Consider the following 27,408-nt stretch of genomic DNA (forward strand, 5'->3'; position numbering starts at 1 on the left):
ACAAATACATTCATAACCACACCCTTCCCAGAGATACCAGAAGAGGGGAGCTTTGAAAGGAAGGGAGATTCAATCATCAACCCTCGGGGTCATGCAGCGGGCTGACTTTGGGTTCAGCTGTTTCTCCAACTGTATGAGAAAAAGAAATTAGATTCACCAGGTTTTTTAGCCATGAATCTTTTCTTTGAACCAAATCTCCCGAGACAACCCAATACGTAAAATAGAAAAACACAATTGTCAAAAGCAGGTTTATTATCATAATTCAAACACAAAAGAAAAAAAATCACCCAGTGGTTATGAGGAGTCCAGGAAAACCTGTCCCAGTAATGCCAACTTGGAGGTAAAGGGCTGACTCGGGCAGCTGAGCAGTGGGATTTTCTGCTTGGCAGGCTTCTTCTCCCTCGCCTGGTCTTGGTTTTCGGGTGAGGAGAACGTGCCTGGTCCTGTTGGCGGTTGCCACGGCCCCGAGCTCATCGTTTTTTTCTGAAATCTCGACCTGTTCCGTTTGAGGGAGTAGAATTCCCTCATCAAGTCTTCCACTTCCCACTGCTCTTCCTTCAGCCTCCGGCAACAATGCAGGGCGGCGGGGTCGATGGGGTGCGCTTCTGTGTTGAAGATGTAACCCCCGGCCCCCAGGATGCATTCCCCATAGGGGGTTATCACCGCGTCGAAGGTGGAGCCATTGTTGTGGATGAAGTTGGCCGGGTCGAACAGAAGGTAGAGGTATTTCACGGTCTCAGCCAGGAAGAAAGACTCCATGCGGTTGTCCAGCTTGTGGTCTCGCAGATCTTTGATCTGCCACGAGGAAGAGGGAAGCGAGTCAGACCCAGCGTCATGGGGTAGCAGAGGGGGCCGGGGGCCCACATCAGGAATTCCTGCTCTGCCACTGAGCAGCTGAGTGCCAACCCCAGGTGTTGCAACCCTCAAGCAGAGGTAGAGGGTAAGGCTTAGCTGTCACTCCTCCAGTGAAAACCCTGTTGACATTCCACTTCATGTAGACTCTCAAACCAAAGTCCTTATCATGATAAGGCCTCACAGGTCCTCCAGGTCTGTCCCCTGCTCTCTCCCTGACCCCTCTGAGGCTCTCCCTTGTTCTTGCCGGTCCAGCCATTGGGCTTTCTGTTCAGTTGGCAAGCGCGCGCACTCCTGCCCCAGGAGCTCCGCATTGCTTGTCCTTTCAGCCTGGAGCACGCTGTCCTTCAGACAGCTCACTCCCTCACTGCCTTCAGCTCTCTGCTCAGATACCCTCTCATCACAGGGTCTTCCCTGACCTCTCCAGGTGACAGGACAGTTCCTATCCCCTTTATCCTACCTTTGTTGTGACCATACACAGATCGAGTCATCCCCTTTACTGACACTGTAAAAATGTAGCGTCATTTACTTAGCTAATCCCCTTTGATGGGCATGAAGTTGGTTACCAAGTTTTTGCTACTGTAATAACTAATTAGAAGTCTTTATGAAGAAAAATTCATACTAAGGTTACAGCCATGGATGAGTAAGTTTACTTCCTACATTTATATTCACGTCTCAGAATTAGAGATACATTTTCTTAAAACTAATTCTCAGTGGACAACTATTTTTCACAAAAAAATGTGACTAAAATATGGACTTATGTACCAAGAATTATTATTTGTCAAAGGCCAAGGAGTCTGATGCCTATTCCCATCATTTGCCTTGGAAGACCTCCAGAGGGCTTTCATTTTCATGGAAATAAGTCAAATGTTCTTAAGAAGTCCCCAGTGGACTTAGCCACTTTGGCTTTTCACAAAATACAACACATTAGACACTAAAACATATCACTGCTTTATTTTCCCTCTACATACATAGGTCTTTTTAAAAAATATATATTCTACTTGTAGAATATAACCACATTACAAAATTTTGAAAAAGAAGGCTTTTTTTTGGTCTGTTTTTAATCCCATACCCTAAAAACCCTCTGTATACTTTTTGGTGAATTTTCTTCCAGACAATTTTCTTACACATCTGGTTTTTACATGTCTGTAATGATAGTTTATTTATAGCTTGCCTGCTTGGGTCCTCTAAGGATGTGACATGGCTCTTAACCTTGACCCTTTCAATCCCTTTTCACTGGGGAAGCCAGAGTGATCTTTCTAAAATACAAGTCAGATCATGTCACTGCTCTGCTGTCAGTCCTACAAAGGCTTCTCATTTTAAGCAGAACAAAATGTAAACTCTCCCCAGCCCTACACGATCTGGCCCCTGCCTCCCTCTGGGACTTCTCTCTTCTCCCCTTCCCTCCTTGCTCACTCCATTCCAGCCACACTGGCCTTCTTTCTGTCTCCCAGATACATGTTTGTTGTTTTTCCTACTAAAATGTCAGCTCAGGGGCTTGGTCTTTGTTCATTGCTAGAACCCTCGGTCTAGCATAGTGCCTGGTGCATAAAAGACATTCAGTAAACACCTAGTAGTGAAACTACTAGGACTATTTCATTAAGGACCCCCAGGTTTGAATATAAGGCTATGGGACTCTGTTTCCCTTCTAGAATCCACCTTACAGGACTTTCCACAAAACTTTTCACAAAATGTACCCTTGTAAAATAAAGGCGCATGTACATCTCTCTAAGGTCCCTTCAGTGTTAATATTCCAGAGGCTCCTTAGCAGCAGGGGGAGACACTTCTCAACTCTTGGGCCCATGAAAACACTTACTGTTGCAAATCCACACTCCACCTTGCTGATTTTTTCGATAGATTCCACAGCATCTCTTCCGAGTTCTAAGAGGGTGGGATCCCCCGTGGCACGGTAGAGGTACATTGCACTCTCAATGAGTTCTGTGAAGTCCAAGGCAGACCCTTCTCATCCAGGGGCTGAGCTGGGAAGGCTCAGGGCCCATTTCAGGCAGTGAGAGACTCCTCCCCTCCACACCTTGTCCACAGGGCCCCAACCAGGAGGAATACAGGATAGCTCACACAGTGCTGAATTTCCACAGTCAATATACTCAAAGCCTGAAGCTTAGTGGAGATCAGCATTAAAACTGACCACAAACTCCCATCCCAAGGGAGAGAAAGGCAGCTAGGTTCTGGGAGGGGGAGGTGGCAAAGGCTACTCCCTGTCTCCCAGTATTTGTCCCCTCCTTCTTCCCTTAGTAACAGAATCCTTAACTAGAGCTCACAACTGCTTAGACTGACAACTCTTCCAGTAGCCAGGTGTGAGGTTAAGGTCCCTGACACCACAGAGAGACACATAAGGCCAGAAGTGAGAGAAAAATAAATGTCTACCTTAATTAAGCTACTACTCATTTTCTGTCACTCATAGCCTAACCTGACCCTAAAACTAAAACTCAATGACTTGAGCGTGAGGCCCTTTCTGAGATGGGATGGACAAAAAGATGAAGGTTAAGGGGCGCCTGGGTGCCTCAGTCGTTAAGCGTCTGCCTTTGGCTCAGGTCATGATCCCAGGGTCCTGGGATCGAGCCCCGCATCGGGCTCCCTGCTCAGCGGGAAGCCTGCTTCTCCCTCCCCCGCTTCCCCTGCTTGTGTTCCCTCTCTCGCTGTGTCTCTCTCTGTCAAATAAATAAGATTAAAAAAAAAAAAAAAAAAGATGAAGGTTAAGATATTCAAGAGCCAATCTTCAATCTAACAAAGAAATAGCCACCAGTTCACTGGGCCCAGAACAAAGTAATAGTCTCGTCTGACTCTACAAACCCAACTGGAATTTGACATTCAGACATGCGCCCCATTTTCAGATGAATATTAGGCAATAGGAGTTGATCCCAATGAGAAAGTTTATTCTGGAGAAAAGAAAACCCAGGAAGATGTGTTTACTGCTTTCAAATATCTGAAGAGCTAGTATGGAATAGAAAGATTTGACTTCCAGGGTGGCCCCAGTGGAGGAGGGTACAGCTTAACAGACTTTTCTGTTTCTTCACCCGTCTCTTCTCAGAGAGGAGAGAACCCTCCCCTCCCTAGACCAACCTCTCCTCCTGATCTCCTGCCCTGTTTCCTCCTGGCCCTTGATCAGTACTTTTCTCCCCTTTTGATTTATTACTGCAAACTCTATTTCTTACTTTCGAAAAAAGATCTCTGCCTGTCTCCCAGTTCTCCCCCACCTCTCCCTCCCTTTACCCCACAGGTCTCTAGACAATTGCTAATCTGATTGCTCGTATTCTAAGGCATAGGTGGGGGCACATTTACTAGTAAGAGAACACACTGTGTGAGTTCAAAGAAAAGATAGTGCTTCGGGGAAGCCTCTTGTCCTGCTGCCAGCAGCTGGCTGGCTCAGTGCACCCCGGGCCCAGCCATCTTGTTTTCTCTTCCCCATACATGGGTCTACATCGGCTGTCATTGCTTTAATTTCTTGTATATTGGCCAACTGCCTAGAACAGGGTGGCAGCCCAAGGCTTAGATTGGACTTAGGGGGAGGTAAAGGCCCTCAGAGACCTTTAGGCCAGGTTCTGTGCTTCAATACTGCCAATCAGAGGCACGTACCAGAGTGTAAAGACACTGGTCAATCTAATGAAAGAGCAGTACCTTATCTCCCATTCGCTATTGTTTTGGGGCAGGAAGGGTGACCGGACTAAGGCATTACTGGATTCCTGGCTATGCTGCCTTACTTTCCACTGATGCCGTCCGGCCAGCCTACCCTGCAAATGAACAGGGTGCCTCTGGAAATAATGAGCTCCCTGTCACTGGTGTTAACTGAACGAAGACCAGATAACCACTTGTACAATGACAGGGGATCTCAATTAGAAGGCTCTCAGGCTCCTTCTAACCCTGAGAATGCACAAGCCTACGTCCTACGTTTAGTCCCAAACTGTCTTCATTTTATCTATTGGTAACACTGGGTATGACACCTTCTGAGAGTTTTCTCTTAAAAAAAAAAAGGACAGGACAGGACAGGAAAGGAAAGGAAAAGAAGAGAAAAGAAAAAGCTGTGAGAATAAATACATGAGAAATACCAAGAGCAGCCTCGAGGAATCAAAGTGACTAACTTGCTGTTGCTGTTTTACTCCCTCTTCTGTCCCCTCCACAACTCCCACGACAATCTCTTGAGCTAGAGGAGGAAGGAAATGGGGTAGAGGAGGGCAGAATGGGCAGAAGTCACCAGAAGGCCTGTCCCACAGCTCAAAGGCATTCAGGTGGGAAGGTGGGAAGAGCCTAACAATGGAAATGTAACCCATTTTGGGGTGGGGAATGACTATGTGTGCTGACTAAGCTTCCTTCCTCTGGCCCCCTTCCCCTTCTCCTCCTTGCAGTGTTTAACTTTCCTGCAGTGAATCAGAGAATCAGAGCTGGAAAGGAACTCTAAGACAGTTATCGAGTGTGTAATACCTTCCTTCTCCACGCCTTGATTTCTGAGCTGCAAATGGGGAGGTGGACAAGACCGGATGATTCATTCCTAAGGTCCATTCCAGAGTTCTAACATTCCATATTATAGAGGCATAACTCCCCTGACCCAGTGACTTAGAAGTTTGTCTACGCTTCTGAAATCCTGATGGCAAGAACTCAAAAGGAGTCAACCTGGCTCTTCCCTTTGCACTCACTTGCCCGAGTTTGAAGGAGCCTAAAATTTAGTTAAGAGGCCTGGGTTCCAGTCCTACATCGTACACTTAGTCTTGGGAAAGCCAGCTCAAACCCCTAAGCTTCAGTTTCCTTATCAGAAAATATATGGGTAAACAATTCCTACCAGGAAAACCACCCAGAGCCACTTCCATCAGATGGGGAAAAATTAGCTGTGAGCACTTGTGAGACATGGAGCCTCATAGAAACGTGAGGGCTTGGGGTTCAGAGAACCAGAGCCTGCGGGTTGTGATGGGCCAGAGATCCTGCTTACCTGGCCGAAGAGGGTAGCCCTCTCGCTTCTCCACTGTGTATCCCTGCGGAATGTTGTAGAATTCTGGGAGCCCCCCAAACTGCTTCCATACAGTATAGTAGTTGAGGAAGGTCCTCATGGCATTGTCAATGTCCCCAATGAGGCTCTGCAGGAGAGAAGTGGTTGTCAAACGGGCAGCCACCAGGCATAAAAACCCATATACAAAAAAACTCCATGTACCAAACCTCACACACAACCTCGGGGAAGAAACAGCAAAGGCTTTAGAGCCACAAAAGCCTGCGATCAAACCGAGTCAGCCATTTATTCATTGTTTGGCCCTGGGCCAGACACTTACCTTCTCTGAGCCTCATCTCTCTGATGCAAAACACAAAGCCTCTAAGTTACTGTGAGGGACAGAGGTTGTATTCAAAGTCCCTGCTCAGTCAATGCTGGCCACTACAGTTTTTTTTTTTTAAGATTTTATTTATTTATTTGAGACAGAGAGAATGAGAAAGAGAGAGCACATGAGAGGGGGGAGGGTCAGAGGCAGAAGCAGGCTCCCTGCCGAGCAGGGAGCCCGAGGCGGGACTCGATCCAGGGACTCCAGGATCATGACCTGAGCCGAAGGCAGTCGCTTAACCAACTGAGCCACCCAGGCGCCCTGGCCACTACAGTTTTTAAATAGCTAAGTCAGCTATCTGTTTCAAAATTTTAAGAATAAGAAAAAGGTTGATCTTACTAAGTCTCATTCCTACCCATACCCCAGATGAATTTGTAGTAGTTTATAAACATAAATATGTGTGAGAGTATATTATTTTCCCCCACATAAAAATCACTTATTAAATATACAGTTCTGTACTTTCTTTGATCCATTTAACAACAGATCTTGATTTTTCATGTAAGTACATAAAAAGCTCTCTCCTCCTGTTTACACAGTTGCATAGTATTCCACTGCTTGGACCATGATTTTACTAGTTCTCTATTAACAGCCAGCTGGATTGGTTCCAATGTTTTGCTATTTGCTAGAACAACCAATAGTGTAGTCAATAACCTTGTACATATGCACCTCAAACATATGCAAAGTTTACTTGTAAGACAAATGTCCAGAATCAGGATTGCTGGGCCTGAAAGTATACCCATTTGTAGTTTTACTAGCTGTTGCTAAGTAGCTATTAATAATAATATAAGCTTGCAGGGAAACAGCTTTTTGACATCTGACATTTTTGACATCTCCTTTGGATGCCTCGTGGATAGGACAAACTTAACATTTCCCAAAGTTCTTGGTTCCCTCGCTTTCCCACAAAGTTGCCTCCCTACTGTCATCTCCCTTCTTAGTAAATGGCACTTAACAAATGATGGTCATCCTTGACTCCTCCCTTCCCCCCACCCCCACATCCATTCCATCAGCAACTCCTGTTAATTCCATTTCTAAACCATCACGATTTGTCTCTGTATCTCCAGTGCCGCCACCTGGTCTGGTCACCAGCATCTCCCCCTGGGATCACTTCCACAGTCCTCTCACTGCCCCCACCACTTGTCCTCATGCCCCTCTCCAGTGCACTCTCCCCACACAGCCACAGTAACTGCCTTCCTACAGACACCGGACCTCAGGGCTTCCCAGGGGCCCGGCATAAAGTCCAGACACCTGCCCACGGCCCTCAAGGCTTTGCACGACCTGGGAGCTTCTGACCTCCACTGACTGATCTTTCCCTCCCCTGGACTGTGGCCATCCTGCTTTTCTTTGTTTCTGATAAACACCCAACTCTTTCCTGTCTCAGGACCTTCACACATGATATTTCCGCCGTCTGGAACATCATCCCCCACGTCGGATTCTTGAAATACAGCTTTACTATCACATCTCTGACAGGCCTTCTTCCCTCAAGTTTAGGTCCCCATCCAACATTCTCTCTCAGCCTCTCATTTTGTTTCCTTCATTGAGATTTACTATTTCATGCATTTGTCCACTTTATTTTTTATTTTGTGTCTCACACTCTATAAACTGAACAAGGGCAGCGCCTGGAACACAGCAGGCATTCAAATATTCGTTGAATAAATGAATGAACAAATTGAACATATCTAAGCCTCCTTTCTTCATCTATAAAGCAAAATTTACCTCCGTGTGCTGTGAGAATTCTGTGTAAAGTGCCTGGCACATAAATCATTCTCTTATAAATATTTATCACCTCCATGTGCCAGTCACACACACTCCAAGGCCCTGACTAGATGTTCAATAAGTGTTAGTTATTAGTGTTTTTTAGAATCTCACAGAGAACGAACCCATGATCCCTGGTCAAGCCAGGAAAAAATACCACACCAACGGAGATGAAACTCTTTCTTTCCTTATCACACCCTCTTTTATTTTCTTAATTTTTATTTTAGGAAATTTGAAAAATAAAAGTATAAAAAAAGTCACCTTTAACCTCACCACACAGATAACATAGTTTTGATATCTACCTTTCCAATTTATATTCTATTCAGAGTTATAGAAATATTTTTTTAAAGCGTACAGGAATAAAAAGGTAATCACCTTCTTAATCTTACAGTAGCAGTCGTTTACATTTTTGTCTTCTATTCCTTAACATATAAAACCAAAATTCTAGAGTTGTAATCAGTTTACAAATAATATAATGCCTTTGTGTGTATTTTGTTATTGTTAAATCTACTCAGAGAAATTTTTTAAAAAATTTAATTATCACTCCTAATTTCTCACTACAGTCCAACAGTATGTTTCATTCTTCACATTTTCTTGATTCTTGTTCACTACCTCTTCATGTAACACAGGAGTTTACATATTAATTTTTTAAAGTTGTAAAATGATCCATTCCATTAAAATATAATCATTCATTTGTTCCTCCATTAGTGGGCATTTTGATCATTTCTAGGTTTTCTTTGTCATGAACTTTGCTGCTAGGAATATCTGTATACATGATGCATCTCTCCCTCTTGAATTATTTTCTTGGGGAACATGCACAGAAATGGAATTTCGCAGGGTCAAAGGGTGTGATCAGTGACATGGCTAGGTTATACAAGATTTCCCAAGAGGAATGTAGTCACAAATAGTTTTAACACAACAGATTTCCAGATCCTCTACTTTCCTAAAATGGATCTGCCTGAAAAGACGCTTGTTAACACAAAGGCAGGCTATCTATTATCACTGTTTCCTTCACAGTTAGCCTTCTGCCATTTTACCTTCTGCAAGGTGTACCTACCAGCAATCTCTAACCTTCCTGTGGAACACTGTCCTGGGGAATAAAGACTTCCTGAGCACCAAACTAGGTTAAGTTTAAAATACTGGTGTAGGTGTTGAAAAAATGGAATTACTCTAATCACTGTGTAACAATTCTTTTGCATATCAGATGGTTCCAATACTCTGCCTTCAAAAAACTAGAGGAGGAACTGGTCAAGTTGTCAGCGGAGGGATCATTAAAAATGTTTTTTGATGACAGATCATATGATTATTTTCATCATATAAAGAATGAACCATATAACATTGCCATTTGTGTAGGTCAAACAGTGGAATACTGGCAATTTTATATGGTTCAATCTATTAAGTCAATGACTGCAAAGAACTGAATGATGGGCACCTGGGTGGCTCAGTCGGTTAAGCATCCAACTCTTGATTTTGGCTCAGGTCATGATCTCAGGGTCGTGAGATGGAGCCCTGAAGGCTCTGCACTGGGCGTGGAGCCTGCTTAAGACTCTCTCTCCCTCCCTGCGCCCCGCTCCCCGGCCACGCTCAAAAAGAAAAGAACTGAATGACATTGCAATAATCAAACTCTTTCCACTCCTATCTACTTATTTATGTGCATAAGACTCCTCAGCACTTACATCTAAAAAATGAAAAGAGGAATAAAACTTTTGATACATAACCATGTCCCATTTTAGCAATATGAATTATTCACACACAAATACGCAAATTACTTAAAAATAAAAAAGCCCCTGAAATCTCATTAAGACATGTATTTCTGATTAAATTGCCTTTATGTTTTATAATTATTTATCGAAAACTGTAAGCTATTAATGTTGCTTTACTCATTTACATACTAATGATAACCAAGTCAAGAAGAAAACAAATTTAATACTCAGAGCCTATGGTCACAGGAAATTTTAAAGTATTTTAAATTTCTATGTATACCGAAATTTTATTACAAAGACATAAGAGGGTATCAGTAAAATTTATCTAGCATAAAATAGAACAAATAGGATAAAATCCTGTTGGGGGAGGAGAATGAAAAATATGAGTTCAAGGAGAAAAAGGGATGGTATACGACTATTTAAACTCATAAGATTAAAAACACACAGGGGACGCCATAGTTCTTCAAAATTCTTTTGGTGGGCACTCAAGCAAAAAACATGAGTATCTTAGAAAGAGCTGGACCTATATTTAATATTGTCAACAAGTTTTCTCTGAGCCTGTTCCCCATCTGTAAAAGAAGAAGGCTGGCTAAAAGTGCACAATGGGGGACTAGTACACGAATTGCAGTATGTCAATTGAATGGAAAATATGCATCTGTTAAAAACTAAAACTGAGGGGTGCCTGGGTGGCTCAGTCAGTTAAGCGTCTGCCTTTCGCTCAGGTCATGATACCAGAGTCCTGGGATGGGGCCCGCATTGGGCTCCTTGCTCACTGGGGAGTCTGCTTCTCCCTCTGCCCCTCCCTTCTGCTCATGCTCTCTCTCTCTCTCAAATAAATAAAATCTTAAAAAAAAAAAAAAGTAAAACTGACCTATATGTATCAATAAAGAATGATCTCCAAGACATATTCAGTGAAAAAGTACATGATATATTCCTATCTATGTAAAGAAAAAAAGGTAGATATAAATATGCATGTGTTTATGCATATGGATTTCTAGAAAGGTATACAGTAAACTGGTAATAGGAGCTGGACTGGGGAGGGGTTTGAGGGTGGGAGCTCGAGATTTACCTTTCACTGTATTCCTTGGTGTGCTTTTAAAATTTACTACCATCTACACGTTATTACCTTTTCTTAAAATAAAAAAAGAAACTAGCTTATAAAAATATTGTGGTATACATAGGGGGCTGGTTAGATGGGCTCCAGGATCCGGCCCTCCCAGCTGTGACTCCATCAGATCATGCAATGGAAAACAATAATGATGGCACGCAGGGCAGCCCCAGCTGCTTTCACACCCTTTCTCAGACCCGCTGTCAAGATTGAGGAGATTTGACAGAAATGTCCAGTGGAGAAACAGTTGTTGCCAATGGCTGTTACCACCCAGCCTGGAAAGACACTTTCTACTTTAAGTGGTATCACATTTCACAGCAAACTGGAAGCTCAGTTCCTGACACCTTAAAGCTCCCTTTGGAAAATTCAGCTTGGCAGAATCTTAAGTCTAATTCACTCTAGGTCTCTGTTCTGTCTCCAGCCCAAGCACTCAAGCAACTGAAATACTTTATTTGACTTATACATCAGAATGAGCCTGTTTTGTCGGTCCCAGAAAAAAATGTCCACCCCTCCGATCATTCCTACCTGAAGACCAGGCCAATAGGCCTCTAGGGACTGGAAGACTGGCATGGACACAGTCCCCTTGTACATCTGCACCCACAGGTACCAGTCATCGAAGCGGGTGTAATTCCGAATGGCTTTGTTATATTCTGCAAAGGAGATGCAATAAGACACATCAGTGATTATGGAGTCGAAAGGCAGGTCTTGACCACAGAAGCATGGACTTACACTTTTGGAAGACCATATGATGGTCAAAGCAGACTAGGAAGCAACAAGGCACAGAGGAAGGAGCATGGGTTCTGGAGCTAAACTTCCAGACTCAACTTCCAGCTCCAGCCTTACCACTTGCTAGCTACAATCTTGGGTAAGGTTTTCCTTCTTAAGGCTCAGTCTCATTATCTCTAAAGTGGGGAGAGTAATCTGTATACACCTCATGGGATTGTTCAGTCATTCATTCACTCAACAATATTCACTGCACATCTACTAGGTACGAGTACCTACAGGGTGGCAAACAAGACAAAAATGCAGGCCTGGGGAACTTACATTCTAGTGGGAACTTGAATTTATACCTCTCCCTAGACTGTAAATCCATGAAGGGCAGGACTTTGTTTTGTTCATTGTGGAATCCTCAACACTAGGATAGTGCATAATAAATATGCACAATAAATTATTATCTAAATGAAGTACCAAATACACAGGCAAATAAATAAGACAATCTCAAATAGTGCTGTAAGGATGAAATGAAATAGTCCATGTTTGGTGCTTGGTGTGGTACTTGACCCATCAATGGTACTCACTAAGTATCTGCTGAATAAATAAGTGGTAGCTATAATAATAGTTATTATTAGGTGCCCAACAATTCCTCAATTTCATTATTATTAGTGTCCAAGGGCCTAGAGGGTAAAACGCTTTTATTCAACAGGCATTAATCAACTACCTACCTCATGCAAAGCACTGTGGGAAATATACAGATGAATAAGGCATAGACACTGCACTTGGTAGGAAGAGCTGTTAACTGTGGATGACAGCTGACTGCACAAAAGGTGCTGAAGGCCCTAAATCCTAAGGAGGGATCAAGCTACTTTGTGGGCAAGGTGACATTTCAGCTGGGCCTTAAAGGGTGAATAAGATTTGGACACATGAGGACAGGAAAAAAGGTATTCTAGGCAAAGGGAACACATGTGCAATGGCCAGGAAATAAGAAACCCAGGGCTACACACAGAGAACGCAGCATAGTTCACGTGGCTCTTGCAGGAAGGCCTAAAGAGGTCCCAATGGGCACCGAGGAGGCAGTGGTAAGTCTATGCTTGCTCTGAATACAGACTCAGGCACTCAGAACTAAGTCTGTAGGCACTTGGGAGCAACTGAAAGTTTATAAATAAACCACATGTAAATGGGAGAAATCATGGCAAAAGCCTCCTTACCCCGCCCTTTTTACCTAGGAACATGGCCATGAGTTTCTTATCCTGAAGCAAAATGGCTCCTTTCACCAGGTACTCAAAGTAGGAGTCCACGCCAGCCCCGATGCCTGAGTCCTGCGCCACCCACTTTCCAGTGAGCACATCGATATGGTTGCCAACCTGGGAGGAGAGAGAGAAAGAGACAGACAGACACACACACACACACACACACACACACAGAGTCCCAAGGGAGGGCTCAAGACCAAACAAGGATCTCCCCATACCCCTGACTGGCCAGTCAGATGCAAGGCAGACACCCCAGTACCCTTGGGAGACATGCAGGCTATCAGGGTGTGGGGCTGGGAGGCCACAAACTCCTATCAGTATCTGTCACTGATTTTGAGAACTGCTCCAGGTAGCATTAAGTCCCGGAACTTCCAGCTAAAGGCAAGCAGAGCAGGCTCCGGGCACCACAGAAAGTAGGGAAAGAGATACAGTCGAAAGACAGGCCAGTGTGCACGAGAGATGGTAAGGGCTGAGAGGATATGGAGTCCACTGCGGTTCCAGTGCTGGAGAAAAACCTGCTTGTGTTGGACAGGGAGTTACTATAGGTCTCCAGAGTGGCATCTTCTTAAGGGATTTTCAAGGATTCCTCATACAAGTTTCACTTTTCAAGCTTAGAACCAGACTTGCATAAAATGTGTCCCTGCTTGAATCACTTTCAGACAACTCAATCTTTCCAAGTCATAATGACTCACCAAAGGAACTATTAATACATCAACTTTACTGCTCCAGTAACTGAGGATCAGAGAGGTTGAGTGACTTGTCCAGGGTCACAAAGTTTCGATGTAGCAAGGCCAAGACCAATTCTGACCAAACCTAGTGCTATTTCCTGGATAGCTTTGGCTCAATTACTGTTAGTTTCACTGGACTATCTGATTTAAGAGCTGAAACCAACCTTAGAGATCATCTGGCTCAAAGGTTAATAGGTATTGGAGAAGAAAGGGAAGCTCTAGGGTCAAATAAGTTTGGAAAATGTTGAGTTAAGCAAAGTTAAACAGATTTATTTACCAGAGGATTTCATAACCTTTAACCTATTCATGTTCATTATGATTCTCCAAAAAAAGACACTACAGTTGACCCTTGAACAATGGAGGGGTTGGGGTGCCTAGCCCCACACAGTCAAAAATCTGTATATAACTTTTGACTGTCCCAAAACCTAATTACTAATAGCCTGCTCTTGAGTGGAAGCTTTACTGATAACATAAACAGTCAATTAACACATGTTATATGTATTATGTACTGTATTCTTACAATAAAGTAAGCTTGAGAAAAGAAAGTGTTACTAAGAAGATCATATAGAAGAGAAAATATGTTTACGGTATTGCATTGTAAAAAATCTGTGTATAAGTGGACCCACGCAGTTCAAAACTGTGTTTTCTCAAGGATCATCAGTGCTAACCATTCAACATCTCTCAGCACTGGTGTTCTAAGAAACCCAGTTTAACAAACACAAACAGACAGTAAAAATGAGGGCCAGATGGGCTGGTGATCTAAGGTCGCCATGTGAGTCAAGGGCAAGAAGCATATGGCCCACTTCCTAGAAATCAGAGAAGTTCAAGGAATCAAACTCAACAAAGCCCCCTCTCCCTGCCAGAGGATGTGCTGTCTCGTGCTCTCTTCCGCTGGGCTGAAACTTGCACTGGAGGCTTGGTTAACTTTCAGTGTCCTGATGCTAAGTCCTGGGCCACTGCTGAGGTCACCCTAAGTGTCCCTTGGCTGGGCTGCAACTTACTGCTCGGAGCCACGAGTCTTACAAGCAGGGGCTACGGTAGCCGACTTGGCTCACACAGAAAGGGTAGCAGCCGACCTACCAGCCCAATATCCGACCGGCTCTCCCAGAGGCGCACGAGGGCCACTCTGGCCACATCTTCAAACACGGGGTCACCAGTGAGGCTGCTCAGGGTGGCAAATTCCACAATGAAGGTCCCGATGCCTGCCGTACAGGTGACAGGGGTTTCTCCCGGGTTCACACCATGAAGCAGGTTCACTGTCCCATACGGCATGCCAGTGGGGGTCTGAAATGCTAAATAATCACAAAATAATGATCCCAGACAGGAGTGGGGACATAGGGATGGTTCAACACTCAACCAGCACTTCCCTCTCTATCTCCTGGGTGATCTGCTACAGATGGAGCCAGAGAGGGATAGTTGTCACGAATACAGGCCCTTGGTGGCCACCTAATCCAGATGCTGTCAAGCATTGATCAATGGGACCCTTGGGCTCTTGCCCATGATGAGGAGGCAAGCAGCGGGCTGTGCTCCAGGCTGCCACGCCCATATATGCCCACTTGGGCTGGAGCAGCTTCACTTTTAAGTATGTTACACGATGCCTTCAGAGGCCAGGCAAGTAACGTAGTGGGAAGCACGTAGGGTTTAAGCTGGAGGAAGTGGAGGGGGCTTGTGGCACCCTGAAGAGCATGCCCCATGAGAAGCCATTCATACGCTTCTCCGTTTTTGAGTTTATTGAGATATAATTGACGTATAGCATAAAGACCTGACTTAACCTATATGGTGAGATGATGAACACAGTAAGTTAACATCCATCAGCTCGTATAGATACAAAAAGAAAACATTTGGTTTTTTCCCTTGTGATGAGAGCTTTTAGGATCTACTCTCTTAGCAACTTTCAAACCTATCACATGGCAGTGTTAGCTACGGTCATCACATTGTACATCACAGCTCCAGTACTTATGGATAACTGGAAGTTTGTATCTTTGACCACCTTCGTCCGATTCCTCTCATATGCTTTTCCAAACACAATTACGACCAAATGAAACCTATCTGCAGACCTGGAGCAGTCCCACAGGAGGCAGTTTGAGATCCTTGCTTTAAATAGTTTAGGGGCTAAACTATTATCATTTTTTTTTAAAGGATATAAATCGCTAAACTACTAATGTGGTCCAACCCTCAATTTATAGGTAGGAAAAGTCATGTCTGTAAGGAAGTGACTCAGAGGTCATATAAAGAGAGCCAAACAGAGCTGGGATGGGAATGCCTGCCATGCGCCCACTCTGTTACGCTCTGCTCCTCCCACCCTGGTGCCTTCCAACTCAAGGCGAGGAGCTAGACAAACAGCCAGAGGCAGAGATTTCCTCTCTAGGCCAAAAGGTCAAATAACCCCAGAGCAGCCCGTGCGTCACCAAAGTTATGAACAAAGTTATCAAACTTCCAAGAACCACAAGGCCCAGCCACTTGACTGTAAGTGGCAAACTTGCTGTGTGGCAGGTGCAAGTGGCAAGCGAGGAGAACGCAAGTCACAACCACAGGGCTCACAGAAGCATTTCAGAAAAGTCAGGCAGTGTCCAAAAGAGGGGGAGTGACAAAATCCTATTTCTTCACCTGAATGGCAATTCCATGGGGGCTTGCTCCAATATGTACTTTCCAATATGTATATTTCTCAATACAAAATGATTCTTAATGACCAAAAAAAAAAAAAAAAAGGGAGCAACGAAGCAGTGTGCTACATGGATGAATCACACAGGATATGATGTTTGTAAGGGGACACGCAGGCTATGGGGCTGTGAGCCCTGAGTGGATCTGAACCCAGCTCACTCACTTTCCTCCACTCTTCTCCAGAAAGGGAGAACTGTGGTGGCTGAGAGGTTGATGAAAGCCTAGAGTGATGTGTTTGGGTGTGAACAGCCCCAGAGTCCCCACCACACCCTGAAGAGAACACAGTGTCCAGCTGATGCAGCCGAGCTCAGCTACTGCCCCACCAGACAAATACACTGAGGCTTGGCCCGCAGCACTGGACACAGCTTAGCTACAAAACAAGTCCCTTGCGTTTCAGTGGTGTTTGAGGTTCTCCAAGCACTTTCTTCTTTCTGACCTCATTTTATGCCTCTCAAAAAGCCAGTGTGGCAGGCAAGTGGGAATTATGATTCCCTTTTGATAGATGGGGAAACTGAACCAAGGAGAGAAGAGTGGCTTCGTCAAGACATTGGCTAGACCAGAATCAGGGGCTCCTAACACACAGATCGAGGTTCTTCTCTGGAACCCCTTTATCCCAGCAGTGTGTGGGCCAGGGAGGGGGCGAAAGGGCTCTCTCAAATAAGAGCAAGAGCCTTCCACCCACCAGGCTGGCCTTCAGTGCCACCCTGCAAACAGTAAGGAGGTCAGCTCACCCATCCTGGGCCAGGGTCCCAGCAAGCCCTGGAAATGCCCAGGACTCTCCTGATTTCCATGGTGGGTGCCCAGAGGCAGAAATAGCAAGTGTTCGGGTGAGAAACAGCGGTAAGTAACTCAGCATTGCCACTCTGGTCTCCAGCAAGAGAAGCAGGACCTCCTGGACTTCCTTTCTGCCCCACGTCAGTGGGGGTCTTACCTGGGAGGAGTTTTCGGGCCGCCTCCTCAGCCATCCTCAGGAGAGGCCCAGAGCAGGGCCAGCCGGCCTCCACTTCCACCCCAGCCTTCTTTGACAGCAGGTGAGCAGACAGAAGTCCTCCTACCACTACAGAGAGTACAAAACACAAGCGTCAGAGTCCCAAAGACCAGTCTTACCCTTGTGTAAATTAACCCTGCATGCTCTGTTGGGTGGCTGCTGGGAAGGGGCTAGAGCCACCTAGTGAAAGAATCCCTTAGTCCCACATACTGGTACACTGTTAAGTTTACAAAGTTTTTTTTCTCTTGGTAGGTCCCCAAAACAATAGCTATCACTTGTTTTTAGTCCCTGTTGTATACCAAGCACTAGGTACTATTGTCCCCTCTTCAAGTGAAGATACTGAGGGTCAGAGAGGTAAAATGACTTGCCCTGGGTCACCGATCTAGCAAGTAGTAGGGCCAGGTCTGTCTGACTCCAAAGCCTGTGCTCATTCCACTTGGTCACTCTGTCTCCCAATCCCCTCCGAGACCTGGGCAGGGGGGGGTGGGATGGGGGGGGTGGGAAGGCAGAGTAGTTACTACTTTCATTGTATTAATTCATCTATTTGGATTTATGATATAATATTTAGGACTTATGGAAAGACATAAATGTTCTGTATCTGGAAATATGGCTAAATAGATATCCTGAATGGCCCTCTCATTGAAAAAAAAATGGTGACCTTGAGCTTCAGTTTCCCCTTTTCCTGTCAGAGGGGGAATAAGAAACAAAGGCAGAACCTACCCAAAGTGGAAAGTCTGATAAAAGATACCTCCATAAAGTTGGGATCTGAAAGAATTATATAGTCTGTATAAGGATGGATTAAAAATAAACCCTATACACCTCCCCTAGCATACAGTAAGGAAATGCCTTAGATCTTGATACCAAGTAAAGGGAAGGGGGTGGGGGGAAAAAAGCCTCCCTAAAAATTAGTAACTTCAGGCTGGTACTCACTAAGTTTTACAGCTTGAATTCACACTAACTGAGTAGTCTAGGAATACTCAAACCTTTGGCATAAAGCAGTTTTGGGGAAACAGTACCTCCAGCCAAATGGCAGAAGTAAACAAAAATTCTACCTGGAAGAACCCACCTTCAATCTAGGCCTCAAAAAAGCCCAGAGATAAAGTCTAGGGAATGAGTGTACATTAAAATCTAAATAAATCACAAAACATACAAAGAAACAAGGCATTGGGAGTACAAACCAGCAGAAATGACAAGAGAATAAGATTTACCAATACATCAAATGTTGGAATTATCAGACACAGAATACAAAATAATTATGTGGAAATGTTTAAAGAAATAAAAGAAAGGTTTGGAATAGGCAAGTAAGTAGCAAGAAATTATAAAAATGACCAAGCTTATTTACAAAAGAACCAAATGGAATTTCTAAAAGTGAAAAATATAATAATTGGAATTAAAAATTACATAGATAGGTTTAATAGCAAATAAGACATATCTGAAGCTCTCTTCAGTGGACTAGAAGACAGATTCCAAAAAATTACCCAAAATGCAACAATAAAGAGACAAAATTGTTTTTAAAATATACCAAAGAGATTTGGAGGATACAATAAGAAGGTGTAACATCTCTCTGGGTAGAGTTCTAAAAAGAGAAGAGGGAGGAAATGGGGGAGAGGCAATACTTGAAGAGAAAATAGTTATGAACTTTTGAAAACTAGTGAATGACACTGATTCTCAGATCCAGGAATCCCAAGCAAGATAATAAAAAGAAATCCACATTTATGCACATCACAGTAAACCTCAGAACACCAAAGGAAAATAAAGCTCTTAAGAGCAGAGTCCATGTAACAATGATTATTGAAATTGGATGTTGGGTACATCTATTTCATTACATTATTTTCTCTATTTTTATATATTTTTGAAAACTTCCATAACAAAACGCTTTTAAAAGGAGGGGGAAGCCAGGATAAATAAAACCGATCATCTGCAAAATAATAACAATTAGACTGACAGATTACCTCTTAACAGTGGCAATGAAATGAGAAGACAATGCTACGAGAAAATCCCATCAACTTAGAACCATACATTCTGCAAAATTATCCCTCAAAGACCCAACAAAGGCAGTGAGATAAAGACATTTCATATAAACAAAAGCTGAGAAAATCTGCCAAGAACACACCTGCACTAGAGGACTTTCTAAAGGAGTTGCTTCAGATAGAACGAAAGGGATCACAGATGTAAAGTCGGAGACACAGGAAGGAAAGATGGTCAGAGAAGTGGTAAATATATGAGTAAATCCAGAACCTCAACTGTATAGAAGAGCAATAATGTATGGAGGGCTTAAAACAAAAAAACTAAAATACATAACTATAGCATACAGGTCAGAATAGTCTCAGAGCCAGGTTTTGTATTATTCAGGAGAATAAAGATTGTCATTAACTCTAGACTTTTGTTACGTTTGTTAAATTTTCCAGGAAAACTATTTAAAAAGCAAGATACTGAGCATAGTTTCTACATTAGTAAAAGGAACATGGAATAAGGGGGAAAAAATATCAATCTGAAGAAGGCACACAAAAAAAGGAGAGTGAAAAAGAACATAGAGAAGATGGGACAAATAGCACAAAATAATACCACAGAAACGAGTGCAAATACCTAAGTAATTAGAGTAAACGTAAACGTAAATGGATTAAATGCTTCAGTTAAAAGAAAAGATTGTCAGAATGGATAAACAAACAAAATATGTAATTTATAAAAGATCTATATCTGATCATAAAAATACGGAAAGATGGAAAGTGAAAGAGTAGAAAAAGATCCTGGTCAATGAACCCCACCAACCAAAAGAAAGCTGGTGTAATTATATTCATATCAGCAACAAAGATGTAAGGGAATCTTAACTCACAGACGATAAATTGGACTCAGAAGCTGTGGAACACAGCAAGCAGTGAACATGGCCTCGAACTCAGGTCTGATCCCTAAACCAGGATTTTGTATCATGCTGTCCCTCTGCTCCATAATCTTCCTAAAAATGTTATCATATACCTGCAATACAAGTTTAATTGCAAAACACATACAAAATAAGGGGGAAAAATATAACTTGGCCTCCAGAAGTGACAGTTTGTTAAGCCACTGGTGGTCTAGGGGTTCACTGAAAATAAGGGTTGTACTAGCTTCATAAGAATCACTGGAAACCTGATAATAATATTGTTACTAGGACCCAACCCAGAAATCCCAATTCATTAGGTTTAGAGTGGAACCTAAACATTCAGTTTTTTTAAAGGTCCCAAGTGGTTCTGATGGACAGCCAGCTTTGGAAACTAACGCCCTAGACTTGCACTGTGTAATGCGATAATCATGAACCACATGCCACTATTTTTTTTTTTAAGATTTATTTATTTTGGGCGGGGAGGGGCAGAGGAAGAGAGTGTCTTAAGCAGACCACGCTGAGTGTGGAGCCTGACGCAGGGCTCATCTCACGACCCTGAGATCATGACCTGAGCAGAATCCAAGAGTTGGACACTTAACCAACTGTGCCACCCAAGTGCCCCCGTATGTCACTAAATTTAAATTTGTTAAAATTAGATGAAACTAAAAATTCCATTCCTCAGTTGCAATAGACACATTTCAAATGTTCAAAAGCCATGTGTGACTAGTGGATACATCATTGGACAACACAGATACAGAATATTTCCATCATCATAGAAAGTTCTATTGGATAGCACTTCTTAGACAATAAGCTCCAAGAAGGCAAGGGTCACATCCTTCTTGTTCATGGCTGGCTGTAAGCCTAGCGCCAAATATATGTTAATAGAGGAGTCGTTCTGGCACATTTCTTTCCAGTCTTTTCTCTGTCCCCTGCTCATGTCTGAAACTGATGGGGGATCCTAAGACCTCCACACCCCACCCTCTGGGGGGAACGATCTTTGTCAGTCACTGGTTTGGGCCGAGTGCCCTGGCAGGGTTGACACTTATGATCCTATTTACCACCTCTTGGTTTACACAGAGGCAAAACTCCACAATCTCTTTTCTTCCAAAGGCCGTAGAAGGCAGCCCTCACCTCGGATGTTGGTTTCAAAGACGGAGGCATTCACATCAATATCAAAATCTATGTTGTCCTGGAGCACTTCAACCACTCTTTGGAATTCCGAGACATTCCCCAAAATCTGGAAGGGAAGAGAGACTTGACAGTGAGGCTCCCTCAGGCTTTAAGGCACTGAAGATGTTGGATCAAGAGTCTGGGATCCTATGCTGGTGTGGTTCTCGCTTATTCAACTTAAGACCTCCAGTTTCTGTTCTAGGACTGGTGACAGGAGAAGGAAACACTGAGATCTAGAAATCACCCAACACCAAGAGACTGGTTAAGTAAATTCTTAGGTACAAATTCAAGTCACTATGTACCCACTTAATGGAAACAATATAGACTATAGACCGCATTAGGAAATCCTCGTTTGACATTTGCAGTGGGTATCTGTTGTTTTCAAACTTCTCTGGTCACCTTCATCCTCGTGGAAAACACTTCAGGTTGGTTGGTCCAACACTGATTTCCAATCTCTTTTACCCTGGTAGCCTCCCTCTATAGAGGCTGGAAATCCAGATACTTGCTTTCTCTACCTCCTTTGCTGCTAGAGGTGACTGTGTTACCTAAGCCTTGAGAAAGGGAAAGCTTCTGTTTTCCTAATAAAAAGACAGACACTGCTGGCATGCTGTTTACTCTTCTTCCTGCCTTGAGAGCAGACTTGATTTCTGGAGCTGTGGCAGCCATTTTAGACCTTGAGGTACTAAGCATGAAAATGAAAGCCAGTACACTAATGATGGTAGAATGGAAACATACAAAGAGCCTGGTCTCTGATGGCACAGTTGAACAGCCAACCCCATGCTAGAAATTACCTCCAGACTTCCTTTCACTTGAGAAAATTAAACCCTCTTCATTTAAACCGTCAGCCAAATGTGATTCTAATACTTTTTATTCTGATAGTAGTACCCTAATTCTCTCTTGAGGAATCACTCTTCTTCCACAGCCACTCCTGCAGTTTGGGAGAGGCTGACCCCATCCCCTCAGCTGTAAGAATGGGCACTTGATCTGGACCACTGTACTGTACCCCTTGGCCAGTGACTGGTTCAGGAATAAGTGTGCGGCCCAAGCCAGATCAATGAGACTCAGTTCCTGGAATTAAGGCAAAAGGGCTGATTCTTCCCATACACACTGAGTGGGAAGTCTGGAGCTACTCTTGGCTACTCTGCCAGCATAAGGAGAGCCCGAGAACACAGCCAACAAAGGAGGCAGAGCTGAGAGATGGACACTCCTGAAGACACTGTTCGTATGCCTGGATCCAGCTGAGTCTGAGGCCAGGCTTTACCTGGACTTTTTAGTTATCTGACTCAGTAAATTCCCGTCTTGTCTCTATCAGTTTGAACTGGGTCTCTGTCACTTGGAACCAGAACAATTCTGACTACTCAGCATTCAAGGCATTCAATGATGTGGACTCAACTTTTTTTTTTTTTTAAGATCTTATTTATTTATTTGAGAGAGAGAGCACGAGCAGGGGGAGCAGCAGAGAGAGAGGGAGAAGCAGACGGCCCATGGAGCAGGCAGCCTGATGCGGGGCTCGATATCAGGACCCTGAGATCATGACCTGAGCCAAAGGCAGACACTTAACCGACTGAGCCACCCAGGTGCCCCTCCACCTACCTTTCTGACCATGTTTCTCATTGTTCGTCTTCATCTAACCTAGCCTCATCTACTTCAGAAAAACTGTACCCACTTTGCCCCAGTTTTTTGGCTTGAGACATGCTCTGCCCTCTGCCAGAATCTCTCCATCACGTGTCTTCCCATTTCCAAATCCAACCTGGCTCTGATTGTCTGAATGTCACTTCTCTAGGAAGGAAGCCTCTGATTCCTTCAGCTAAAATGAACCTCTTCATCCTTTAAAAGACTCCATTAACTTTATCCACACAATTCTTACAGCATCTGTTTCTTTCCATATTAAGAGAATCTTTGCCTGGGAAGGAGCCTCATTCATCCCTGCCTTCCTCCAGGGTGCCAAGCATAGCCCATGGAGCAATTCTCAACAAATGCTTACTGAATGATGACATGAATCTCTTTCCACACTGCAGTTAGTGATCTTCTCAAAACAGAAATCTCAGCATTTCCTGCCCTCTACTTAAAATGTTTCAGTGGCTTTCCATTGCTCTCAAATTAGAAATCAAAATCCTTACCATAGTGAACAAGGGCTTCCATCATCCTCGTCCCCAGTGAGGCCTCCAGCTCAACTTTGCTTTCTGTATTTCCTTCTCCACATCCCAGAAATACTGGCCCTCCTTCAATTCCCTGCGTCTGCCACACTCTCTCCTGCTGTGAGGCCCTTGCCTGGAACACTCTGTCCTCCCCCACTTCCCTAGTCAACACTGGCTTCTCCTTCAGATCCCAACTTGAAGTATCACTTCACTGCCTTAGGGAAATCCTCCCTGACCTCCTCAATCTAGGTCCGCTTCCTTTGTTACATGACCACTCACAGAACCATGTTCTCTTCCTTCGGAGCACTCACCTCAATTTGTAATTCTATGTCCTTAGGATTATTCTTTGGTTCTTTGTCTCCCTCACAAAAGTCATAATTCCAGGAAAGCAGGGACCATATCTATTTAAACTTACCACTATAACTCCAGAACTTAGCACTGTGCTTGGCATACAGGGGGCCCCCAATAAATATTTGATGAGTGGACAAGTACATACAAATTAACATTAAGGGAAAAAAGGGGAAATTATATCTGCAAGGTGATCACAATCATGTAAATGCTATTAATATATAAAAATGAGAAGACGTGACAGACAACCAGAAATCGTGAAGTAGGGAGAAAGTTGTTAATTATATCTTCTCCTGTGGCCTTTTTAAGGAGGACAATTAAGACTTGGCATGATACAGGGTCACCTGGGTGGCTCAGTCGGTTAAGTGTCTGCCTTTGGCTCAGGTCATGACACCAGGGTCTTGGGATTGAGTCCTGCATCGGGCTCCCTGCTCAGCAGGGAATCTGCTTCTCCCTCTCCCTCTACCCCTTCCCCCTGCTCGTGCTCTCTCTCTCCCTCAAATAAATAAAATCTTCAAAAAAAAAAAAAAAAGACTTGGGAGTCATACAGAGTTAAGCTCAAGTCCTAGCCCTGCCATTTCACAGCTGTGGACCCTGGCCAACCATTTTACCTTTCTAAGCATCAGATTTCCCCAGACTAAGAAGGAGTAAAGGTATGTACCTCATGGGGTTGTTGGAAGGATTAAACAAGATAACACATATAAAGTGCTTAGCACAAGCCCTACACATAACACACGAACTAGTTACTGCTAATATTTTTTTTATCACGAACATGTCCAGTTAGAATGCAAGCCTCTGAAAACAAAGAGGGTCTCAAAGTCTCCATATCACCCACAGTTATATAGGCCTATCCCAGTGCTGTGTTCATAACAGGTCCTCTATAAACGTATGCTGAATAAATGACCCTGAATACGTTTGGAATTCATCCTTTTCCTCTACCTAGCTGGGCAACCAGAACCTGATGGTTCAGAATCCGGAGATAAAAATAAAAGGCCTAAGTAAAGAATTTGTTTTTCACCCACAGTCAAGCTGCCAAAAGAGGAAGGATCTTGGTTACACAACGGTGGTGAGGAAAAGCAATTGTCAAGACACTTACCAGCAAAGTGTCCAGGGCATCAATTAGCGTCAGAGAAAAACTGTAAAAGGACAGAAATCCCAACTGCTTAGTAAGAAAATCAAACACAAGATAGTAAGGCTGCCCCAGATCAGAGACCCCAAAAAATAATAAGTGAGGCACAGCAATGCCTCTCCTATCTCACTTCCAGTCACAACAGAGAAGCCAGACTGAAAATTGCCAAGAAGCTCTAACCCATTTAATGCACCTGGGAGGATGGGCTGATATTGCTCAACTGTGGTTAACCGTATCATCTATATGGACCGGCATTCTTCTCTGCCATAGGGAGGCAGTGTAAGATTGTAGCTAAGGGCACAGGCTTTTCCACATCTAGGAATTTATCTCAATGTGTACAGAGCTGTATGTTTGAGAATGCTCATGGCAGTATTGTGTAGAATAGCAAAAAGTTAGAAGTAACCCAAACATACACACAGTTGAAGAGCGATTATCTAAATTGCAGTACATTTAAACAGTGCAAAACTATGAAGTTGTCAAAAAAGATTGTTATCAAGAGTTCTATGGGCTAATGTTAAAATATTCAAATTATATAGTTAAATGAAAAAGACAAGGAATAGGATAGGCAGTGAGGTATGCTTCTATCTGCATTTTCAAAAGGAGACGTATAGACAGAAAGCAGATTAGCAGGTGTTTGGGCCAGTGGTGGTGGAGGGATCAACTATAAAGGGGCACAAGGGGACGTTTTAGCATGACAGAAATGTACTCTATCTTGGCTGTGATAGTGGCTACTATATGTTTTAAGTGGGTTCATTTTATTATATGTAAGTTATGCCTTTACAAAGCTGATTTAAAAAGATACACATACACATACTTATATGATGGTATAAACAGAATATTTTGGGGAGGATACACAAGAAAGTCAACAGTGGTTGGAGTTGCAGGGTATGGGAGAGACTTACTTTACTGTATATGATTTTGTACTGCTTGAATTTGCCATTTGCTTACTTCTCTTTTTTTTTTTTTTTCAGCTAACAAAAGAAAACCAGCACAAATTTTGTTGAGTTAACTTCTCCCATTCTTAGCATACTAATTTGTTAAGTGGAGAAAACAGCACTTAACTCCTAGGGGTGTTAAGAGAATTAAATGAGAAGACACAAGTAAAATGCTCAGCACAGTGTTTAATCGATGTCAGCCTCAGCTAAATGCAATGATTCTTCACTCACTCAGCAAGAAACAAGACAGAGAATTCCATCTCATGAATTTTTATTCTAGTGGAAGTGAGAAAGACAAACTCGCAGACAAGTGAAAATGGTAGTATCAGAGAGCGAGAAGTGCTACTAAATAAATAAATAAATAGGGCGATTTGCGAGAGTGACCTGTAGGGGGTGGGTGGTTAAGGGAGATGATGCTGAGGTGACATTTTGCGCTGAAATCTCAAGAAGCAGTCAGTAATGTGAGTGTGTTTCAGTTACTAACAACAAATGCTCTGAGGTTTCAAGTTTGGAAGAGTTACACCCCCTCCTGGGCCTGTTTGCCCAATTATAAAATGAGGGCTTGGGTCTTCTGACTTCTTGGAGCCCTTTCTCGATAGCCTAGGACTCCAGAGATTTGTCCATGTGTCCAAGTCCCCACTGCTGGTGCCTGCTACTGTCGTGGTTGGAGCCCAGAGGTCCAGTCCACCAGGCTAACCCAGGCTTTTTCCACGGTGGGATCCAACTCTCCAGGAGGCTGGGTGGATCCTGGCGGCGCTGCCCTGAATTGGAGGGAACGCGGCCTCACCCTCGCTAGGAGCTTTTCCGGAACTGGTGAGGAGGCCGTGAAGCCACCAGCCCCAGGAGACCCGCCCGCCTAGGGCCGGACTGCCACACCCAAGCCGCCCCCCTGCTCCTCCACTCGCACTACCTGCCCCAGGTGTCGTGCCCGTCACAGGTGAGAGGTCGCAGCTCGTCGTAGGGAAAGGCATTCTCCAGGTAGCTGTCGTAGGCGTGGTAGAACATGGCCTTGACTCGCTCCCTGGTGCGGGGTACAAGAAATAAGGCAGGGGAAAGGACAAATAGGGCGGAAAGTGGGAATTACCGCCTGAGCCCAGTGGCGGGGTCCGAGCAGGTCAGGGTGGGGGCTCCTGGGACTTAGGGAAAGGAAAGGGACCGGGTCTGCGCTCTCCCTTCCCCAACTATGGAAGCGCCAGGACCCTGACCCCCTTCACCTGTAGTGAGCGGGGTCGGGCGCGGTGCCATCCGGGCCTGGCGCACCATGGTGCAGGGGCAGCAGCGCACACAGGAGGCCGAGCGGGACCAGCAGCCGGAAAGGCATAGAGCTCGTGTCCTGTCAGCGCCGCCGCCGCAGCAGCAGCCACCGCCACCCGCTCATCCTGGGAGCCTCTGCCGGTTGTTCCGGGAATCCGCGCCACTGCGCCTGCGCGCTGATGAATCAGTCACCCACTTCCGGACTACAAGTCCCAGAATATAATGGGAGGTGGAACCCAGGCAAAGAGGCTCTTGGGACATAACAGTCCCTGAGGCGGAAAGGAACGTGGCTGAAAAACGGTGGCTGCTACAGATACTGTAACTAATGTTTTAGTAACAGCATTTGTTGAGCACTTATTGTGTACTAAAACTGTACTGAACTCTTTAAATACTCTCAGTTCTGGAGGCCAGAAGTCTGAAATCAGTTTCACTGGACCAAAATTCCTCTGGAGGCTCAAGAGGAAAATATGCTCCTTGCCTCTCCAGCTTCTCCGGGAGAA

The 27,408-nt window shown here is 44.1% G+C and overlaps 1 protein-coding gene across 3 annotated transcripts; it reads right to left on the reverse strand.

The window, feature by feature from the left end:
• Positions 1–234: 234 nt before the first annotated feature.
• LOC118011413 (ER degradation-enhancing alpha-mannosidase-like protein 2) lies at positions 235–27,053 on the reverse strand. 3 transcript variants are annotated; one of them, XM_035006178.1, is made up of 12 exons: positions 26,869–27,053; positions 26,565–26,675; positions 24,687–24,726; positions 21,066–21,171; positions 17,798–17,842; positions 17,021–17,146; positions 14,509–14,720; positions 12,673–12,814; positions 11,259–11,383; positions 5,792–5,936; positions 2,669–2,790; positions 235–795 (listed from the first exon to the last, which is right to left on the reverse strand). In XM_035006178.1, exons 1-12 carry the CDS (start codon positions 26,973–26,975, stop codon positions 295–297), a joined length of 1,782 nt encoding a protein of 593 aa, XP_034862069.1. In that variant the 5' UTR covers positions 26,976–27,053; the 3' UTR covers positions 235–294. The 3 variants fall into 3 exon arrangements, with proteins under 3 accessions (XP_034862069.1, XP_034862070.1, XP_034862071.1); XM_035006179.1 differs by lacking the exon at positions 17,798–17,842; XM_035006180.1 differs by lacking the exons at positions 21,066–21,171; positions 24,687–24,726; positions 26,565–26,675; positions 26,869–27,053 and adding an exon at positions 19,911–19,981.
• Positions 27,054–27,408: the final 355 nt, after the last annotated feature.

Source organism: Mirounga leonina, unplaced genomic scaffold (genome assembly GCF_011800145.1).
Source record: "Mirounga leonina isolate KUSES-001 unplaced genomic scaffold, KU_Mleo_1.0 Mir_150, whole genome shotgun sequence".
Classification (NCBI taxonomy): Eukaryota; Metazoa; Chordata; class Mammalia; order Carnivora; family Phocidae; genus Mirounga; species Mirounga leonina.

What these genes read in the sequence shown, in the direction of transcription:
- LOC118011413 (XM_035006178.1), bottom strand. Translation starts at nt 26,975, where the DNA reads ATGCCTTTCCGGCTGCTGGTCCCGCTCGGCCTCCTGTGTGCGCTGCTG. An exon ending in ATGCCCTGGACACTTTGCTG is followed by an intron (nt 21,172 to 24,686) that starts GTAAGTGTCTTG and finishes CTTCCCTTCCAG; the next exon opens with ATTTTGGGGAATGTCTCGGA. An exon ending in CTTTGAAACCAACATCCGAG is followed by an intron (nt 17,843 to 21,065) that starts GTGAGGGCTGCC and finishes TAATTCTTTCAG; the next exon opens with ATCCCAACTTTATGGAGGTA.